The following is a 19,968-nucleotide window of genomic DNA, read 5'->3' on the forward strand; positions in this document are numbered from 1 at the left end:
TTATTTGTTTGTTTATATATTTTTATTAAAAATAAATGACTGATAAGGTAAAAAGTGGGACTTTTACTTTTATTACTTTTAAAACTTTTATTTTCTTATTTTTACACATCTTTTTTTTACTTTTTTTTAACTTTATTACTTTGTTCCACTAGGGGACTTGAGGGCAGGAGGCCCTGATCGCTATTCTAATACACTGCACTACATGCGTAGTGCAGTGTATTAGAACTGTCAGCTACTCACTGACAGCAAGCATAGTGGGTCCTGACGTTGTCAGGACCCACTAGGCTTCCGTCTATGGCATAGCCGGACGCCATTGTTTGGTGTCCGGTTGCCATAGTCACCATCGCCGGCCGCTATCGTGTAGCAGGCCGGCGATGGCGGATTAACCCCTAAGAAGCCGCGATCGCTATTGAACGCGGCTTCTGAGGGGTTAATCGGCGGGGGAGCTCCGCGATTGGTCCCGGCACATTGAGCAGTGATAGTCTGCTGTCGGAAACAGCAGCTATCACAGCTCATGAACGCGCCCCGCGCGAACGGCGCCGTGTTTACTCCATGACCTACTATTAGGTCACTGAGCGCGAACGCTACAGTTAGCATGACCTAATAGTAGGTCATGGAGCGTTAAGGGGTTAAAGATTGCTGACAGATTATTAGAAGTCTGTCAGTGACTAGATATAGAAGAGGCAATATTCATAAATGTGTCAATACAGATGGAAAAGATCATTAGAGGGAATCTACTCAGCAAGTCTGGAAACCATTTTAGCTGAGACCAACGTCCGGATAATGAATCTGTCTGACTAGAGCCAAAATCTCTGAATGAAAAGCCGAGCCAATACCATCCCATCACTCACAGGGACTTGTATGTGCCAAAATACAACATGGGGAGTGGAGCACTTTTTCTTCTAAAAGTTTTTCTTAGTTTGATTAATTAATAAGTATGAAAAATATTTTTTGTTGTTTAATATTTAAAGGGATTATCCAGGATTTACATAAACTGTGTTTTTGTTTTGTTTCCAGAAACAGCGCCACTTATTCATAGGCTGTGTCTGGTATTGCAGCCCAACCCTATTCACTTAAAGGCTATGTACACCTTCGAAAGCAATTAAAAAAAAAAAAAATGTGCATCGGTGTGTTTGGTGCAATGTTCTAGTTAGTTTTTATTAAAAATTATTTTTACTTTTTGAGATGCAGCTGCTATGTATTCTGTATACAGAGCAGCTGTATCATGCACTGAAACCTGAATACGTCGGGTAAGCGGGACTGTCAGGTTCAGTATCAGCGCGTCCTGCGTGTCTCTGACACGCGGGATCCACCTGTTATTAACTTAGATGTAATCGGTAACAGCTCAATCCTGCGTGTCAGAGACACAGGACCCGCTGACAATGAACCCGCCAGTCCCGCTGTCCTGACGGATACAGGTTTCAGCTCTAGATACAGCCGCTCTGTATACAGAATACAAAGCAGCTGTATCTCAAAATGTAAAAATAGTTTTGAGTAAAAATTAACTATAAAGTTGCACCAAACACAGTGATACACATTTTTATTAAAAAATAAAAAAAAACGCTGTCGAAGGTGTACATAGCCCTTAAATGGACTTGAGCGGCAATACCAGTCTCAGCCCATGGACAAGGGTGGCGCTGTTTCATCTCGTTATGACTCTTTCAGTCTACGTCTAGACATAGCAGAAGAAATCTGCAGCGAATTTTGCAATAAATCCATGGTGATTCCTGCTGCAAAATCTGTATTTGCTACATGCGGATTTTGCTATGCATTGCAAAGGGTTTGAAAATCTGCAGCATGCTCTGATTTTTGTGCAGATTTTTTTCACTACATGTGGATGAGGTTTAAAAAAACATACACTGGTATTGTACTGTAAAGTGCTGTGGACTTGCGGTGCGGAGTACACAATGCAAATCCATTATGTCTGAACGAGCATAGCCTCATTATAGTTCTTTGAAGTCATAAAAAGTAAGAATAATTTTCCTTTGAAGCTAAATCAAGAGCAATGACTAATATATTCGTGTTACACACCTGTTGTTCGTTGTATGTGTACAAATCAAAGAGTGGTTTTTGAAGGACAATTTCTTCTTCTGCCCCAATACCGAGTCTGGCTTTCCAGGCTCTTGTGTCACTCATCATTCTGACGGGATCAAATTCAGCTATAACAGCCACCTGTATTGCAAAATTCAGAAACTGATTTGTTCGCTCATTAAAAATGTATGATTACTAACGAAATCTCCAGTATTAGGCCCCATGCACGCGACCGTATATTTCATCCGTAATTACGGACCCATTCATTTCTATTGGCCACGGACACCATTCAGTGCTGAAAAAATTATACAACCTGTCTTATTCTTGTCCGTAATTATGGCACGGACTCTCCTATAGAAGCCATGGGCGCTTACGTAATTATGGACGGCTAAGGATGTGCATCCGTAAACCCTACGTATTTACGGAAGCTTTGCTATGCAACATGTTGGTGACATCATTTGCAGCCTCCCTCTTTTTTTTACGGATCCGTTTATAAGGATCAAATACGGATGCAATACGGACCGTATTTACGGATGAGTTACGGGTGACTATGGATCCGTATTTACGGACAGTATTTACGGAAAAATGAAAATACGGTCGTGTGCATATGGCCTTAGGGCTTGTCCACACGTAACGGAATTGCTGCAGAAAATTTTTGCAGCAATTCCGCAGAAACTAGCAGGATTTCCGCTGCAGAAAAACCGCACCATTGCCTGCGTTTTTTACTGCAGAAAATGGTGCATATTTTACTGCGTTTTTCTCAATGCTGGGAGATGGTGACGTCTCCTCTGAAAAACGCAGCAATTCAGTCCATTTTCCGCAGCAGGAATTGACATGCTGCAGTACGAAAAATACGCACCGCAGGTCAATTTCTGGTCAGAAAATTTACGCAGCGTGTGGATGAGATTTGTTAAATCTCCCCCACTTTGCTGCTACTGTACTCTGCTGCGTTTTTTGCGTCTGCAATTCCGAATGGAAAATACGCAGCAATTCCGCTACGTGTGGTCACGCCCTAAGATAGTATCAATAAGTATTTTTTAAGATGTCATGCATCAAAGTGCAGCCCGCTGGCTCAGTGGTTAGTAGGGTCGTCCTGCAGCGCTGGGGTCCTGGGTGTGAATGTGACAAAGGACAACATTGGAATAAGGTCTGTATGTTCTCCCCGTATTTACGTGGATTTCCTCCAGGTACTCAACAAGCAGATAAGTTATTATGATTGTGAGTGGTGATAACTTCTGTACAGCACTGTGGACTATGTTGGTGCTATATAAGCAACAGAAATAATAAAGGCCCTTTAAAATTCAAGCAAAAATTTTGGAAGTATCATCTGCATATATACACCAGCACATTTTCTATAATGTAAACCCTGTACCACAGTGCAAAAGAACAGGGCCATGAGGGGTACACTATCCATGAGGCGAGGTGAGAACTTCACCTTAGGAAACCGCCTGCCGCTGCTGGGGGGGGAGGGGGCAGAATTTGGCATATTTGCCGACCATTCATGCACTTTTCAATCTCCAATTCAGTGATGAGTGGTGGCATCATGTCATTTTCGGCTACGGCAGCAGAAAATCTATAATCACCCCAGAAATTAGGTAATTTCTCCGACTTCCCCTACCGATGAATTACAATTCAATCACTAAACCGCTCCAATAAATACACATAAATATACGTGATGGACCCTCTCCTCTACACGAGGTCCTTCAACCATGTATAGCGCCTATGTATGGTCCCTTTCTCTGGGCCAAGTTTAGTGAGGAAGGGAAAATGACATGTAATCTGTCGGTACTGCTCATCAGCTCATAGTACCCCCAGAGAATACAAGTCCCTACATATCCCCCTTATTATATAGCATATTAAATTGCAGGCTTCTCAAACTGTTTTCATCCGGGGATTAACCAGCTAAACAATAATGATGCCTGGACCTCAGTAGCGGTCGACATTCATGCCGAATGTGGGACATGTAGATGTGGTGTTGATAGGGTGTGGCAGCAAATTTCTTAGGGTCCATGGTGCCCCCGTTACAATGCCAACCGCAGTGCTAGTAATAATGCCCCCTGGGCAAGTCCTGATGAAACCATCTGTAAAAGAGCACCTGTGTCCTGGAACAGTAGGTCTTTCCTGTTGAATGTGGACATTAAGGGTAGATTCACACGTGCACGTCCGTTACGGCTGAAATTACGGAGCTGTTTTCAGGAGAAAACAGCTCCTGAATTTCAGACGTAATGGCAAGTGCAGGCGTTTTTCGCAGTGTCCATTACGGACGTAATTGGAGCTGTTTTTCAATGGAGCCAATGAAAAACGGCTCCAATTACGTCTCAAGAAGTGACAGGCACTTCTTTGACACGGGTGTCTTTTTACGCGCCGTCTTTTGACAGCGGCGCGTAAAACAAATGCCCGTGTGCACAGAACATCGTAACCCCATTGATTTCAATGGGCAGATGTTTGCAGACGGTTTGGAGCCGTATTTTCGGACGTAATTCGAGGTGTAAAACGCCCGAATTATGTTCGTAAATAGGGTGTGTGAACATACCCTTAGGAGACATGCCGTGCCTCATCAAGCACTGTGGTGTACCACACCTCACAGTTTGATGGGCACTGTTCTATCGGGTACCCTTACACACAATGAAGGTCTGCATTTAATGAGTGCAATTGCATCCATTAATTCATCAGAAATAGGGCATATGAGAGATTTGCACCTGTGTTGTCTATTAACATGTAGACCAGTGGCTAGAGGGCAAATTGCTAAAATTCTATTAGCAATGAGGACAGTACGGGAGTGCCACCATACGTCACCTGTTGCCGCAGAGCTTCAAGTCGTCTCTGTCTCTCTAACTCTATTTGCTCCTCATGAAGAGCCTCCTCCTTTCTTTCTGACAGACGTTTCTCTAACAACTGCTGCCGATAAACAACCCTGAACAAAAACGTAAAAGGAAAATTAATTCAAAAATAATAATTGTAGAAATCACTTGGCGCATTGATTGATGTTCCAATATTACCAGCATTATATACATCCGCGGCATATTGCGGCGCTCTGATCCATTTAGTACAGTGTCAAAACAAGGTATTTGCATTCCAACAGTGGCTCTATGTTATAAATGTTCACATCTTCCTGACAGGCTTTATGAGCGATGATGACTGAAAAGTTTTTGTGCCTATTTTTGGATCCATATCGTCCTGATCATTTTCAAATCTTTCAGAACAAAGATACAAGGAAAAGAGCAGATGGATGGAAGCAGCTGTGATGATGTTATTTTAGTGGAGAAGACAGGAAGATAAGGATGTTGTTGGTAAAATAAAGTTGTCATTGATGGGAAGAAGAACCTGCTGAAAAACTGGTCCCTGCTGAGATCTTTCCAGGACTGGACACATGGACTCCTACTGCTACTGCTGCAAACTAATGGCACTTTACGGACCCCATATTCTGTAAAGACCATAGTCATAGAGAAGTCTATGCATGTTCATGGAAAGGGTGGATGGGAAGCTGAACATTATTGAAAACCAAGTCTGTGGACATTTTAAGCCCTGTCCTGTTGTACCTGGGAATGCCTAAAAATGTACAGAAACGCCCCTTTTGGGCAAATTAGCATACCCACCCCTTTTTTTGTCTGGTTTGTGTCACTGTCCCGCACAAATTGGGACTGTTGGCAATGAAGATAATAAAATTGCGGCAGGCTGTGTGAATTGCTCTTGCATCACAGGGCTGTGGTATAATCAGACCTGAGAGTAGACCTGTCAATCAGCTCCTCCCACATTCAGCTGCTCAGGTTGTAAACCTTGGGTAAAACAGCAGTGTCCAGTTTTTGAATGTTTTTCATGTAACTAGTCACTAAAGAGAAGAAAGCGATACCGGATTGCATCAACAGGATTTCAATTTCAGGAACCTGCAGGAAGATTTTCCGGCGACCTAGACTTTACCGATCAAATAGGCCACACCTAAAGTTATGTACGGCTTTAAGATATTTGTCTGTTTTTACAAAATAAAGCAGAACATTATGGTGCGCTTGTCACATCTATCCCCGTCTGCAGCCTAACTTTTTTCCTTTCCTGAGTGTCCTCCTCTTAGGGTATGTTCACACGCAGTAGCAAAATACGTCTGAAATTACGGAGCTGTTTTCGCCTGAAAACAGCTCCTGATTTTCAGACGTTTTTAAACAACTCGCGTTTTTTGCGGCGTATTTTACGGACGTTATTGGAGCTGTTTTTCAAAGGAGTCAATGAAAAACGTCTCCAAAAACGTCCCAAGAAGTCACATGCACTTCTTTGGCGCGGGCGTCTTTTTATGCGCCGTCTTTTGACAGCGATGCGTAAAATTACACCTCGTGGGAACAGAACATCGTAAAACCCATTGAAAGCAATAGGCAGACGTTTTTAGGCATAATGGAGCTGTTTTTTCAGGCGTAATTCGAGGCGTAAAACGCCTGAATTACATCTGAAAACAGTGCGTGTGAACATACCCTTATTCTGATAGCACTAGAAGAACCTAATTCACATTGAAATACAAATTCTTACACACTATTCAATATATTCATATGTAGATTTTCTTTTAGCAGGTGCCCTTCCCCCCAGCGCCAGGCCCACTGTGCCCATAGGTAAATCCGGCCCTGGATGTGTGTTTTCCAGTATTTTTCATGAGTAGCAAAACTTCTCTTGAAGGAATTAATTAGAAGTGAACACAAGTGCGTAAAGTTTACAGTTCTGCAATCCAGTACAATTGCAATGGGACATTTGTTAATGGTTTCGCTGCAAGCCTCGGTGGTTTTGCCCTGTCCTGTGTACGTTATAGCCTCCCCGGGGTTCCCAGGATCAATATTAATCTTTTAGATTTGTGAAAAGTGCAGGAATTGCTCAGCTTCTCCGTCCACAACATTAAACATTTACAGCAATCATTTCAAAGGGCTTTACTCTTGGCTGCCACTGAGTTGGAGGATTTTAAAGGCTTTTCAATAAAATGGAGAAATGCGCGCAAAAAATATGGAATAGACAAAAAGTTATAGATGTGAGTCAATCTGTATTTTTCATGTTGTTTTAATAATAAAACAGAAAAAAGTCTACTAGCTCCAGGTTATAGCTTATTTGGGCACACAGAGCCATTTTCTTAAATATTCCAGTGTTTGCCTAATGTGCTCACCGTTCCCTGTCCTTCTCTGCTTGCTGGGCCATTATTTCCTTCAGCTCCTCGAGGCGTTGCAGATCCCGGCTCTGTTGCTCTTCCCACGCTAGCTGTTTCTCAGCTTTGTACTTTTGGATCTGTCGGGTGAAGCAAAAAAAAAAAAAGAAATTCATACCAAACTAAGTCTGCGTGACAAGCTATACAAAAGGAAATCCCCAACGAAAGAAGATCTTGATGTTGTTTCTTGCAAATAGTGTTTTGTATAAATGTGATGTGGGGCTTGAAATCCTGGTATTGTTTTTTTGTGGTTTCAATGTCGATTTCATTTCTAACTAAGTGGAAACATTTATAAGACAAAGCTACGCATTCCATAATATAACCCACCTGCACCTATCTCTCAGTGATTATATATCACATTCAGATCTACGGCACATGAACAGCAGCTGTTACTGACTCCCCACAACAAGCCCAAAAAAAAGGGAAGATCCATCTTTTTATTGTTCTAATGCATCTAAAATGAAAAATGAAGCACTATGAAAATAGTCTTGATTTATAATGTCCTATTATTTTGTGTATACAGCTCCATTGCAGACCAATGTGTCTCCGTGGTAACAGTCTACAAATAAAACCCTGTGTAGTAGGGATGCACAATGTATTGAAACTTCGATACTGTTTCGATACTGTGCACCCTCAAACAGTTCGATAGATATTTAATGTATTTCGATACTAAGCTGTGTGGCCGCACAGCTTAGAATTGTAACACATGAAGAGCGGGGATGCGGCTGTGTAATTCAGCCATTGCCCCACTCCGGAGTCCTGACAAGTGTGCGCGCGGTCAGCATGATGTGATGCGGCCAGCGCTGCACTAATGAGCGGCGGCACTGAAGACAGAACATGGCGAGCGTACTGCAAAACACCCCCATGTTCTGTCTTTGGTGCCTGAACCGCCGCTCATTAGTGCAGCGCCGGCCGCATCACCTCATGATGACCGCGCACACACTTGTAGTCAGGAGCAGGGCAATGGCTGTATTAGCTCTCATCTCCACCATTATTCCCCTGAATGCTGCGATCAAAGCTGACCGCAGCATTCAGGGGGTAAATGAGAAGGGGGGAACCCCTTGGATCGTGTCACAGGGAATCCCTGTGACGCGATTGAGGGACATACCATATATGGGCAGACAGCCCAGGGTCCATTGAAGGACCCCAGGGCTGTCTTATCATATTTCCTGTTAGGGCATACTTAGGTATGTCCTAACAATTCGTACACAGGATAATGTACTGGCATATATCTGATATATGCCAGTACATTAAAGTTTAAAAATAAAGTAAAAACATAAAGTGATGTTAAATTTAAAAAAAATACACATACGCCTTTTTTACAATAAACATTAAAATAAGTCTCAGTGCTTAAAATATACACATATTCGGTATTGGTGCGGCCGTAATAACCTGCACAGCAATTTTTCTGCGTCATTTATGATTTGTACGCTGTAATAAAATAAAATCTGCTTTCTTTCACTTATTGTGAGGCACGAGGTGTGATGAATTTAACCTCCATGTGCCTCTCATTAATAGTAATTAACCCCATCATGTACCTTACACATTAACCCATTATGACTGAGAAACATGATGGGGTTAATTACTATTAATGTGAGGCCCATTCAAAATTCATCATCACACCTCGCGCCTCACATCACTAAAATGGAAGAACTTATTTTTTTTTTTATTACTGTCGGCAAAGTATCGTTTTGGTATCGAAATCACAATATTACACAAAGTATCGGTATCGAAGTCCAAATACTGGTATCGTGACAACCCTACTGTGTAGTCTGATTCTACAGTCATATCCCCTTCCATTTGACTTCTACTTCTTACTTGCATACATTTGGTAGGTTATCAAGAAGGAAGGGGAATATGGATGGCAACCCATACAGGTTATAATAATATGAAGAGCTGTCTTGTACTTGAGCCTCTCTTCGGCTTATTGGTAGGCGTTAAGGCAGCTGGAACCAATTGATTAATGGCCTCCTTCAGGCCTCATTTACACGAACGTGATATACGTCCATGCGACTCGCGTGCTTTTCACGCGGGTCGCACGGACCTATACAAGTCTATGGGGGCATGCAGACAGTCCGTGAGTTTTGCCCTGAGTGAGTGCGCTGAAAAAAACTCACGACATGTTCTAAAAATCTACGTTTTTCGCGCATCACGCACCCATTGAAGTCAATGGGTGCGTGAAAACCACGAAGGTCGCACGGAAGCACTTCCGTGCGAACTGCGTGATTCGCGCAAGAGCTGTCAAACTGAATGTAAACAGAAAAGCACCACATGCTTTTCTATTTAGCACCACGTGCTTTTCTGTTTACAAACATCCGAATGGAGTGTCTTAGAGATGACCGAACCGAACTTCACCGGGTTCGGCCGAACTCGTTTTGACCGAACCCGGCAGGAGACAGTCACTGTCCAGGGTGCTGAAAGAGTTAAACTGTTTCAGCACCCTAGACAGTGACTTCTGATCCCAATATACGTGAACGTGTAAAAAAAAAAAAGTTCTGACTTACCGATAACTCCCAGCTTCTTCCTCCAGTCTGACCTCCCGGGATGACAATTCAGTCCAAGTGACATATGCAGCCAATCACAAGCCAAGCACAGGCTGCAGCGGTCACATGGACTGCCGCGTCATCCAGGGAGGTGGGGCCAGATGTCAAGAGAGGCGCGTCACCAAGGACGCGTCACCAAGGCAACGGCCGGGAAGTTCTCGGTAAGTACGAACCTCTTTTTTTTTAAACAGGTTACTCGACATTGTGATCGGAATTCACTGTCGAGGGTGCTGAAAGAGTTACTGCCGATCAGTTAACTCTTTCAGCACCCTGGACAGTGACTGACGTCGACTAGCCTCATCTCTATGATGGCGGCTGCGCGAAAATCACGCAGCCGCGCATCATACACTGATGACACACGGAGCTGTCAAGTGCCTTTTGCGCACGCCAAACGCTGCGTTTTTTTGCGTGCGCAAAACGCACACGCTCGTGTAAATGAGGCCTCACACACAGAAATATTCTGGCAATTAAACTGCACGAAAAAAAAAAACGCTTCTAAAAAGGCCTCTGTGTGAACCCAGCCTGAGGCTGGGTTCACACGACCACATTAACGTCCGTAATTGACGAACGTATTTCGGCCGGAAGTCCCGAACTCATAGTTATTTACGATGCTAGGAGTCCCTGCCTCTCCGTGGAACTACTGTCCCATACTGAAAACATGATTACAGTACGGGACAGTTGTCCTGCAGAGAGGCAGGGACTCCTAGCGTCGTACATAACTATGATGCTAGGAGCCCGGCTCCCTGCACTGAGTTCGGTCCGGGACTTCTGGCCGAAATACGTCCGTCCATTACGGACGTTAATGTGGTCGTGTGAACCCAGCCTTAAAAAGAAGTTGGGGCTGTATCTGGTATTGCAGCTCACTCATATTCACTTGAATAGAGTGACGCTATTTCCGGAAAAAAAAAACATAACTTTTTTCTAATCTAATACAAACCTTTAAGCCTTGGACTTAACTAAAGAAAAAATATAACCTGTTTAAACTGTTTGTTGAAACTCAGCGGCCATATTTCTTATAGAAATCACATTGATTTTCCACAGCAGGAAGCAGCAACATCATTACTTGGAGCACGGCCGCAGCCCCTAAGGGAGAAGGTTTTTTGCAGGAAGTGAGATAGATGACTGCATGGTAAATAGCTATACGTAATCTACAGGAGACGGGATACAGCCCAGAGGATGGCAAAAAAATACAGGATGATGAACATCGGCCGTGGTCACCCAATGAATGCACGAACTGTTGCTATGCAGCGGCCCAGGAAAGTCCGCCAGATATCTAGTGATGCAGAAAGCCAGAAGAAACCGCACTGGCAACAGACACCATAAAGATCGCAGGTTAAAAAAAAAAGGTACAAGGGAAACTCAATGGGTTTCACCTGAGACTACCTTTAATGTTTTTGACTGTTTTAACAAAAAACATTTTTCTGGTGTCATTTTAGGTTGCTTAGCAACCGCATGACCTTCTGTCTGGGTGACACCATGTGAACACGTGTAGCCACATGAACTGAAGTAGTTGCAACAAGTTCCGTCTGCTAAAATATATTCCCTGTCTATGCTTCACATGTCCCTCCTATAGATGAACATCTCAGGCCTCCTTATTCTGGATTTGCTTATTCACAAATCAATGTGCAATAGAAATAAATTGAGCAAAGCTCAAGTTCACATGTTTGAGGTTTCCTGGGGCAAGTTGAAGAAAATAATAAGTGAATCGATCATAGTGGACTTTAGTTTGGAGAAATTTGTGAATTGATTGGATCTAGTCTCTTACATTTTGGCAATAAGAAGTAATAAAATACTGCAGATGAAATCAAGCAACTCCAGGATGATAACATGCAAGACACGGGGGAAAAGGTGCAGTAACTATAAGGGCTTGTCCAGACGTAATGGAATTGCTGCAGAAAATTTCTGCAGCAATTCTGTGGAAAGTAGAAGACTTTCCTCTGCGGCAAAAACTCACTCATTTCCTGCGTTTTTGACTGCAGAAAATGGTGCAGATTTTGCAGCATTTTTCTCAATGTTGGGAGATAGTGACATATCCTCTAAAAAATGCAGCAATTCAGTCCAATTCCTGCTGCGGTCCGAAAAAATACGCACCGCAGGTCAATTTCTGCTCTGAATATTTACCCAGCATGTAGATGGGATTTGTTAAATCTCACCCACTTTGCTGCTACTGTATTCTGCTGCGTATTTACCATCCGCAATTTCCGGATGGAAAATATGCAGCAATTCCGCTACGTGTGGACACGCTCTTAGACTGTAAATAATGTGATGTGTACTGAGAGGACGGCACGACAGAGAGATTGTGTAGCAAATAGATATAGACTTTAACAGCACATATTATTAGGATTAGTCTGAATTGTATCCTACCATAACTGTATGTGCTGGATTCAATGTTCTGTCTAAATAATTACTATTATTATACACTCGTTCACACTATAAAGCACAAATTGGAAATGTAAAGAACAAAGGTCCATTTACTACTAAAATAGCTTAGTTTATATCTCAATAAAAAAACAAATGCAGAAAGCTAAATCAAAATGATACCTTATAAATTATCTACACGAGGCTTTGTAAGGTACCAGTGGAGGTGCGGCCACAAAGTGGCCAAAAATTGTGCCGACATGCAGGTTCACTGCAAATCGTTGCGCTTTTCAAATGACTGCTAATGTCTGCACGTCTTTTGTAGATAAACAGCAGTTTTACCTGCAAAAACCGTCTGGACATAACAAACATTTTAAAACTGCACCAATTTGCAGTAAAAGCATACATTGGCGCAGTTTTCCGAAACATCTTGTCAGAGAGGGGCCGCTATGTGTGTCTCTACCCTAAGAAAACCCATCTTCAGGAGTTAATAGAGGACCCTCATCTATAAGCCAGAGAGGGAAGCGACTCCAAGCTCTTGTCCAGATGACCTGCATTATAGGGACAGCTCAATGATTTCAATGGGCACAGTGCTCAATTTCACCTGTGGTGGCACTGTAGGGATATTGAACACCTGCTGACAGATTTTGCAACAGATAATTGCTGGATCAACCTTTTTAAGTCCACAAATTCCAGGCTTCAAAACTTGGAAAATTATGCTTTGTGGCTGGTAAAATCTAATTTTATAGAATAGGAAAGTAGCCACCAGTCTAAGCACATTGCTTTTTTTCACGGTAAAACATTGCTTACTTGAATTTGGCTAAGCTGCAATACCAGACACAGCCCATGAACAACAGTGGTGCTGTGTCTGGAAAAAAACAGGCACCTTTTTTCTATCCACACACAACTTATTAAACAAAAATGTGCTCTTCTTGCTATAAAGAATCCTTAGGCCTTACTACTATGTACTAGTATTAGTGTTGTTCTGCTGTAGGACCAGGACAAGGAGTTGACAGAGTAGGGAGTATTTTGGGAAGGGGTTTGACTGTGTGTGCGAGGGTCCAAAGAGGGCTGATTTAAAGAGGCTCTGTCACCACATTATAAGTTCCCTATCTTCTACATCTTACTAGATCACTATGTGCAGCCACATACACACACACTAATGTTACTGAAGTGTCCTGAGAGTTAATAGACATCACCTCCAGCCAGGACGGGATGTCTATTCACAATCCCGACACTTCGCTAACGTTTGTGTGGGACTTACAGCACAGCACATCGAGATCACGCTGTGCTGTAAAACCCAGACAAACTTTACCAAAGTGTCAGGATTGTGAATAGACATCCCGTCCTGGCTGGAGGTGATGTCTATTATCTCTCAGGACACTTCAGTAACGTAAGTGTGTGTGTGTATATGGCTGCACATAGTGATCTAGTAAGATCACTATGTGCAGAGTAAATGAATGGAGAGAAGTGTATGACACTGATTGGTCACTGATTGGTCAGCCTCATACACTTCTCTCCATAACACCCACTTGGTCAAAAAGTAAAACACGCCCAGTTGTCTATTAAGAAAGTCATTAGCATAAAGCTAAAATAGGTCATAACTTCGTAAAAAAATGAACGTTTTTCTAAATAAAAAAACACTGCTGTAATCTACATTATAGCGCCGATCACATTATGTAGAAGATAGGCCACTTATAATGTGGTGATAGAGCCTCTTTAAAGTCGTGAGTGTCAGGTGGCAAAATATATTATATAATATATAAAAGAAGAGCGGGATGCAGCTGGTGAAGATATGTGGCATGATGGTCAGCGGGCTCTGCATTGAGAACTGCACATGTGTGGAGGAGATGGTGGTGGACTGAAATGAGGAGTAGGTATAATAAATGAGAAAGGTAAGAAAGGAGGGGGGGACTAGGTTTTTTTTACACGGCCCAACATAGGCAGTGAAATGAGCATCGATCAACGAGACAGCTCGTTGATAGGCGCTCGTTTTCTACTTTCACAAGGAGTAATGATAAGCTATGTATAGGGAGAAGCCTATCATTCGTCTTCATACATTTCCATTGTGTTGGCAGCACATTTTCCTGTTTACGCATGTGCTGCCGACTAGCGGCCATTTTATTGGCCGCATAAACGCATTAAGTTTGCTCGTTCATCGACTGATCAATGCCCTGTTTACACAGGCCAATATGAACGCTCGTTTGCTCGCTCATTGGCCTGTGTAAAAGGGCCTTTAGGGGGCAGTTAAATTACTTTCCATTCGACAGCTATCATGCTGGACTTCAGGGATCAGGATGGGGCTCGTTCTTACTCCTTTCCTTGGACACCAGGAGGGCTTTGAGTGATAATTTGTATATAGAATTATAGAAGAGCATTGAGTGTACAGTTAGTTTGTATTGGTCTGTAAGTGGAGGCAAAGATTGACGAATCTGGGCTGTTTGGATTGTATTAGGATGTATTTATGCAATGTTGGGTGACAACCTCACTGGGAAGTATAACGGTTTCCATTAGTGTAACGACTTTACCCAAAAGAACGGCAATGTATATTTCCAGCTATTGCAAAGCTACAGCTTTGTACTGCTATAAAATATCCATTTTCAGCCAATATCCCAGTGTGGGTAAAGTTTGCTTTGCACGGAGTTGCTGAGTTGTGACAAGAATGTACCGCAGTGCAGGGTACTTGACTGCAGCACTTTCAGCATTCCCACAGTCTCTCTAGTACTGTTACAAAAACCCACATTTACGGAATAGTTCAGGATACATTACACTCCCAGCACAATGCAGTAAGGAGAAGATTTAGTTCCTTTGAGGCATTAATGGCTTTAGCTCAGTCTTAAACAATCTTGCCTGGAATGCTGTGTAAACACATCTCCCCAATACACTGGCAGCGGTAACAAATAGTTTTAATTAGGATGCATCTAGATATTTTCTGTAATCTCTTAAGTAACATATGCAAATGATTTGAGTATTCATACTTTCTCTTTTCCGTTTGCTCGCAGGAGCTTTTCTGTCTCTCTCCTTTGTTTTTCTTGATGTTCCTCCTCCTGTTGTCTCCCGGCAGCGATAGAAGATTCTAATCTAGCAGCTTCTTCTTGGTGTATTCTCCACTGCGTGACCTAAAATCGGAAGATTTCAAACACGTTTAATACACAAAACATACACATAAATCAAACGCAGTATTTTCGGATGACAAAAAGCAGATTTCAATTCAGTATTGTATTAATCTTTTTTTTTTGTTCAATCACTTCATCTAGTCTCATATTTTAAAAATGTAAAACTCTACATGGGGTGTGTTTACTTTTTTACATGACTGTATGAGGTTCTGCTCACACTTTACGTATTTTTCCCCTTATTTCAGGAATTCTGGTATTTTTTTAGTCTGTAGCGCTATTCTTGCTTCAAGAACCCCATTATTATACGTTCTAAGGGGAGATGCCACAGCATTGTTATTACACGGGGAATAGAAGTATTTACTAAAGCAGACATGTCGGGGGAGCTGACGAGGCCGCGGCTACATGGCGACTTTGGTTGTGTGACTTCAAGTCACATACAAGGGACATAAGAATGTGTGCGATTTGTCTGCGACTCGCTGTTTTAAGGTACGATTTATATGAGATTTATGTTTTGCAACACCCCAAAAAAAACGCTGACATTTCGCAAATGAGTTACATGACTTACATTGAGGGTATGTTCACACGCTTAACAAAAAACGTCTGAAAATACAGAGCTGTTTTCAAGGGAAAACAGCTCCTGATTTTCAGCCATTATTTAATCAAACTAGCGTTTTTCACGGCCGTTTTTGGAGCTGTTTTTCTATTGAGTCAATGAAAAACGGCTGCAAAAATTGTCTTGCAATTTGCGCATCATGTTGCACTTAGTAACAAGACCACATTTACAAGCATTAGTTGCGATGTCGCAATGCGACCTTGCAATCTTAATACTATGCCACCAAGGTCACGGTTTAGCCCAGCCTAAAGCTTACAAATCAATAAAATAGGCAGGCCGCAGCTTAGGAATTTTTAGGGTATGTTCACACGGCCTATTTTCGGGCGTTTTTTGGGCCGTAAACGCCCGAAAAACGGCCGAAAAATCAGAAGCAGAACGCCTCCAAACATCTGCCTATTGATTTCAATGGGAAAGCGGCGTTCTGTTCCGACGGAGCGTTTTTTGACGCGTAAAAAAACGGCCACAAAAAAGAAGTGCAGGACACTTCTTGGGACGTTTTTTGAGCCATTTTCCATAGACTCTATTGGAAAAAGCTCCAAAAACGGCCGTAAAAAACGCTGAAAATCGCGAGTGGCACAAAAAACGTCTGAAAACAGCTCCGTATTTTGAGACGTTTTTGACTCTGCGTCTGAACATACCCTTATTGTCAGGTAGAAAATAAACACGACCACAGACACATCCTTTAGTCACCTGATCAGTAGGGGTGCCAGTAGTCGGGCTTCCACTGATCTGATCTTGATGACCTATCCTAAAGATAGGCCATCAATATAAAAGTCCCAGAAAAACCCTTACATTTCTAATGGTAGTGTTCCTTTGAGCAGCGTCTAAAAAATGTTTAGTGGACCAAATATGCAAACGTGGCATGGAAGTGAAAAACAAATTGTTCATATCTAGGTTTCTTGGCTTTACTCCAAGGCAACAGCTCTAACCATTAGGCCACAAGGCCATATTGATATACAGCATAAGTGCAATAAACTAGTTTTTTATCAAAAGGGATCACATCAATTATCGAGTACGTCCCCGGATCTGCAGTGGGAGTTCCCCCATTTTAATTTGGTCATTTTGTCACTATTGGGCACAGTAGGCCTATACAGTATGTACACAAACAGAAAAAATGGGACATAAATATCAAAACCACAAAAAAGGCCATACTCACTAGGTAGGTGGGTGGGTGAAAACCCGTTCCCATCAGGACGCAGACGGGTCAAAGAATGCTGCAGAAGGAGTGTGCATTAAATAGTGATAGCCCCTCCCACTAGTCTTGAGGGGAGTGGCGGACTAAGTGCTCAAAGGTGTGCGATAAATGTGTGTCAGTGTAGTGCTAGGGTGTGAATGGATGGTAAAAAATAAATATGTATGTATGAAAGTGTCAGAACTGTGTAATAATGTAATAAAAATAAATAAAATAAATGTGATGAATAGGGGTCAGTGCTGTGAATAGTACATGGGGTGTCAGTACTATGTGTAATACGTGGAGGGATAATGTGCTGGTCGTCAGGCATGGCGTATCTTGCCGAATAACAGCCTATTTGTAACGCCGCTAGTGTTAGCTAAAGCGGGCTGCTCTGCATTCCAAACCAAACGCCAGCACATCATGCCCTCCCAGCATATAAGACCCGGCTGCGTCCTGAAAAAAAGTGTAGTATACGTAGTAAGAAATATCCATGAAACATGGGGTATTAGTTGTTATTTTGGCCAAAATATTTATTTTGGCCCAACGGTTGCGAGCTTTGCGTATTTTGGCCAAAATAACAACTAATACCCCATGTTTCATGGATATTTCTTACTACGTATACTACACTTTTTTTCAGGACGCAGCCGGGTCTTATATGCTGGGAGGGCATGATGTGCTGGCGTTTGGTTTGGAATGCAGAGCAGCCCGCTTTAGCTAACACTAGCGGCGTTACAAATAGGCTGTTATTCGGCAAGATACGCCATGCCTGACGACCAGCACATTATCCCTCCACGTATTACACATAGTACTGACACCCCATGTACTATTCACAGCACTGACCCCTATTCATCACATTTATTTTATTTATTTTTATTACATTATTACACAGTTCTGACACTTTCATACATACATATTTATTTTTTACCATCCATTCACACCCTAGCACTACACTGACACACATTTATCGCACACCTTTGAGCACTTAGTCCGCCACTCCCCTCAAGACTAGTGGGAGGGGCTATCACTATTTAATGCACACTCCTTCTGCAGCATTCTTTGACCCGTCTGCGTCCTGATGGGAACGGGTTTTCACCCACCCACCTACCTAGTGAGTATGGCCTTTTTTGTGGCTATACAGTATGTAGATACATATGTAAAAAGTCACTGGCACATTGAATTGATCAGAAGTGTAACTGGAAATTTCAGGGCACCAATTTAACATCTATACTAGGGCCCCAAAACCATCACACGCCACTCGTAGTACTGGATTCCACTAAAGTGGCAGAGGGGCCATTGGGCAACCTTTTCACCCTCTATAATTCCCCCCTTGGAATTGATTATCTATTCCAGGGTCCCCCAGCTATCACATTCTGCTTGTAGTGCGGGTTTCTACGAATGTGGCCGAGGGGCCATTGGACAAACTCCGCACCCCACCCTGGAATGGATTATCCGGCTGCCAGAGCCCGCAGTGGTACACATCCCCCCTCTTGTATCTATTACCAGACTTGTTATTTGAGAGGTGATCATTTGGTAAACCTATTATGGCAAGATGAATGAATTTGGATGTTCAATAAGTAAATTCCGCCTCGACTGCTGGCCCTAATACCCCCCTGATGGCGGCCCTGGCTACAGAACCTGTAAATAACACCTGTGATTTACAGTCAATAGTACAGCTGGTATTTAAGTCATCTTTTCAGTGTTATGTATATGATAACTGTTCTGGAAAACGTGGGAGGCAGACAATGCTTTAATTACAAAATTATTAGTACGTATCCAATAGTGTAACATTCGTGAGATGCTTTCAACGTTTATTTAATGTCTAACGAAGGTTGTGTGATCTTGACAGAGAAAATAGATTTCTTATTGATTGGCTCCCAGATGAGGAGCAGAAGATTTTTTCTCAGCTTGGCATAAATGATGAAACTGACATGAGAAGATTTCTGGAGCTCAGGGTGTTACTGAACAGATGTTCCTAAGATAAATTGCACCGACAAAAATGTTGCTTTCTGCCCAATACTTCAAACAACGAGAAAATGACAAACTAACGAAGGTTTCTTACGAGCGGCACACGGGTGGAGAAACAGTGAGCGAGGGAATGAATCGATAACAATGTTACATCCAAGAGCAGATTAATGAGGCAAATTGTATCTGGCAAATATCTTTTACAGAATATGATAGACTGTCACGGGTCAGTTTAACAGAGTTCAAATCGCAAAGGATCAACCAAAGGACAACGTGAAAGATTAATCCTCCCGACATGAAATCATTTATATTCTCTATTTAGAGATGCAGCGCTCGTATCTTTCCATTACATCCAGATACAGAATAGTAAGGGGAGGTTAACCGAGATGAATAAGGAAACCAACTACATCCTAATATATAAATGATATATTTTATATATTATTATATGTACTATTTACATGTCTCACTTTCACAGTGACTGTGGTTTGGACAATCCCCATCTTAGATAATAGGTCCCTTTAATAGCAGTGGGTCGCACTAAGGGTATGTTCCCACACACAGGATACGCTGCAGATTTTCTGCAACAGAGAATCTGCAGCAGAATCTCTAAAAAAAAACGCTGGTAAATCTGCCACAGAATTCCGCACCAAGTAGTGCGTTTTTCCTGCTCATATTGCTGTGGCAACGCTGCGTTTTTTTTCCGCAGGTTTTAGTGTTTAGTACGGATTTAGTGTTAAACATTGGTTATAGCAAATTATATGCGCACCTGCGGATTTCCAGCGGTTTTTACTGCGTTTCGGCTGTAATAACCGCAACCACATAAATCTGTTGCAGAGTTTCTGCTCCCTATTAAAGTCTAAGGGCCAAACACGCAGCATCTCCGCACAGAACACGCAGCATAAGTTGACATGCTGCGGAATTTAAAAATGCACCGTGGACTTTAGTGTGTTTTTTTTCCGCAGTGTGGGTATGAGATTTCCTAAATCTCATTCACTTTGCTG

The 19,968-nt window shown here is 42.4% G+C and overlaps 1 protein-coding gene across 3 annotated transcripts in view; it reads right to left on the reverse strand.

Moving 5' to 3' along the window:
• CCDC148 (coiled-coil domain containing 148) overlaps positions 1-19,968 on the reverse strand; it is a 141,758-nt gene that overhangs the window by 9,286 nt on the left and 112,504 nt on the right. For all 3 annotated transcript variants that reach the window (XM_075829310.1, XM_075829309.1, XM_075829311.1), the window contains exons 11-14: positions 15,081-15,221; positions 7,163-7,281; positions 4,828-4,945; positions 2,032-2,172 (exon numbers count right to left, since the gene is read on the reverse strand). In XM_075829310.1, the coding sequence (XP_075685425.1) occupies positions 2,032-2,172; positions 4,828-4,945; positions 7,163-7,281; positions 15,081-15,221 (519 nt within the window). The remainder of the gene's footprint in view (positions 1-2,031; positions 2,173-4,827; positions 4,946-7,162; positions 7,282-15,080; positions 15,222-19,968) is intronic.

Source organism: Rhinoderma darwinii, chromosome 6 (genome assembly GCF_050947455.1).
Source record: "Rhinoderma darwinii isolate aRhiDar2 chromosome 6, aRhiDar2.hap1, whole genome shotgun sequence".
Classification (NCBI taxonomy): domain Eukaryota; kingdom Metazoa; phylum Chordata; class Amphibia; order Anura; family Rhinodermatidae; genus Rhinoderma; species Rhinoderma darwinii.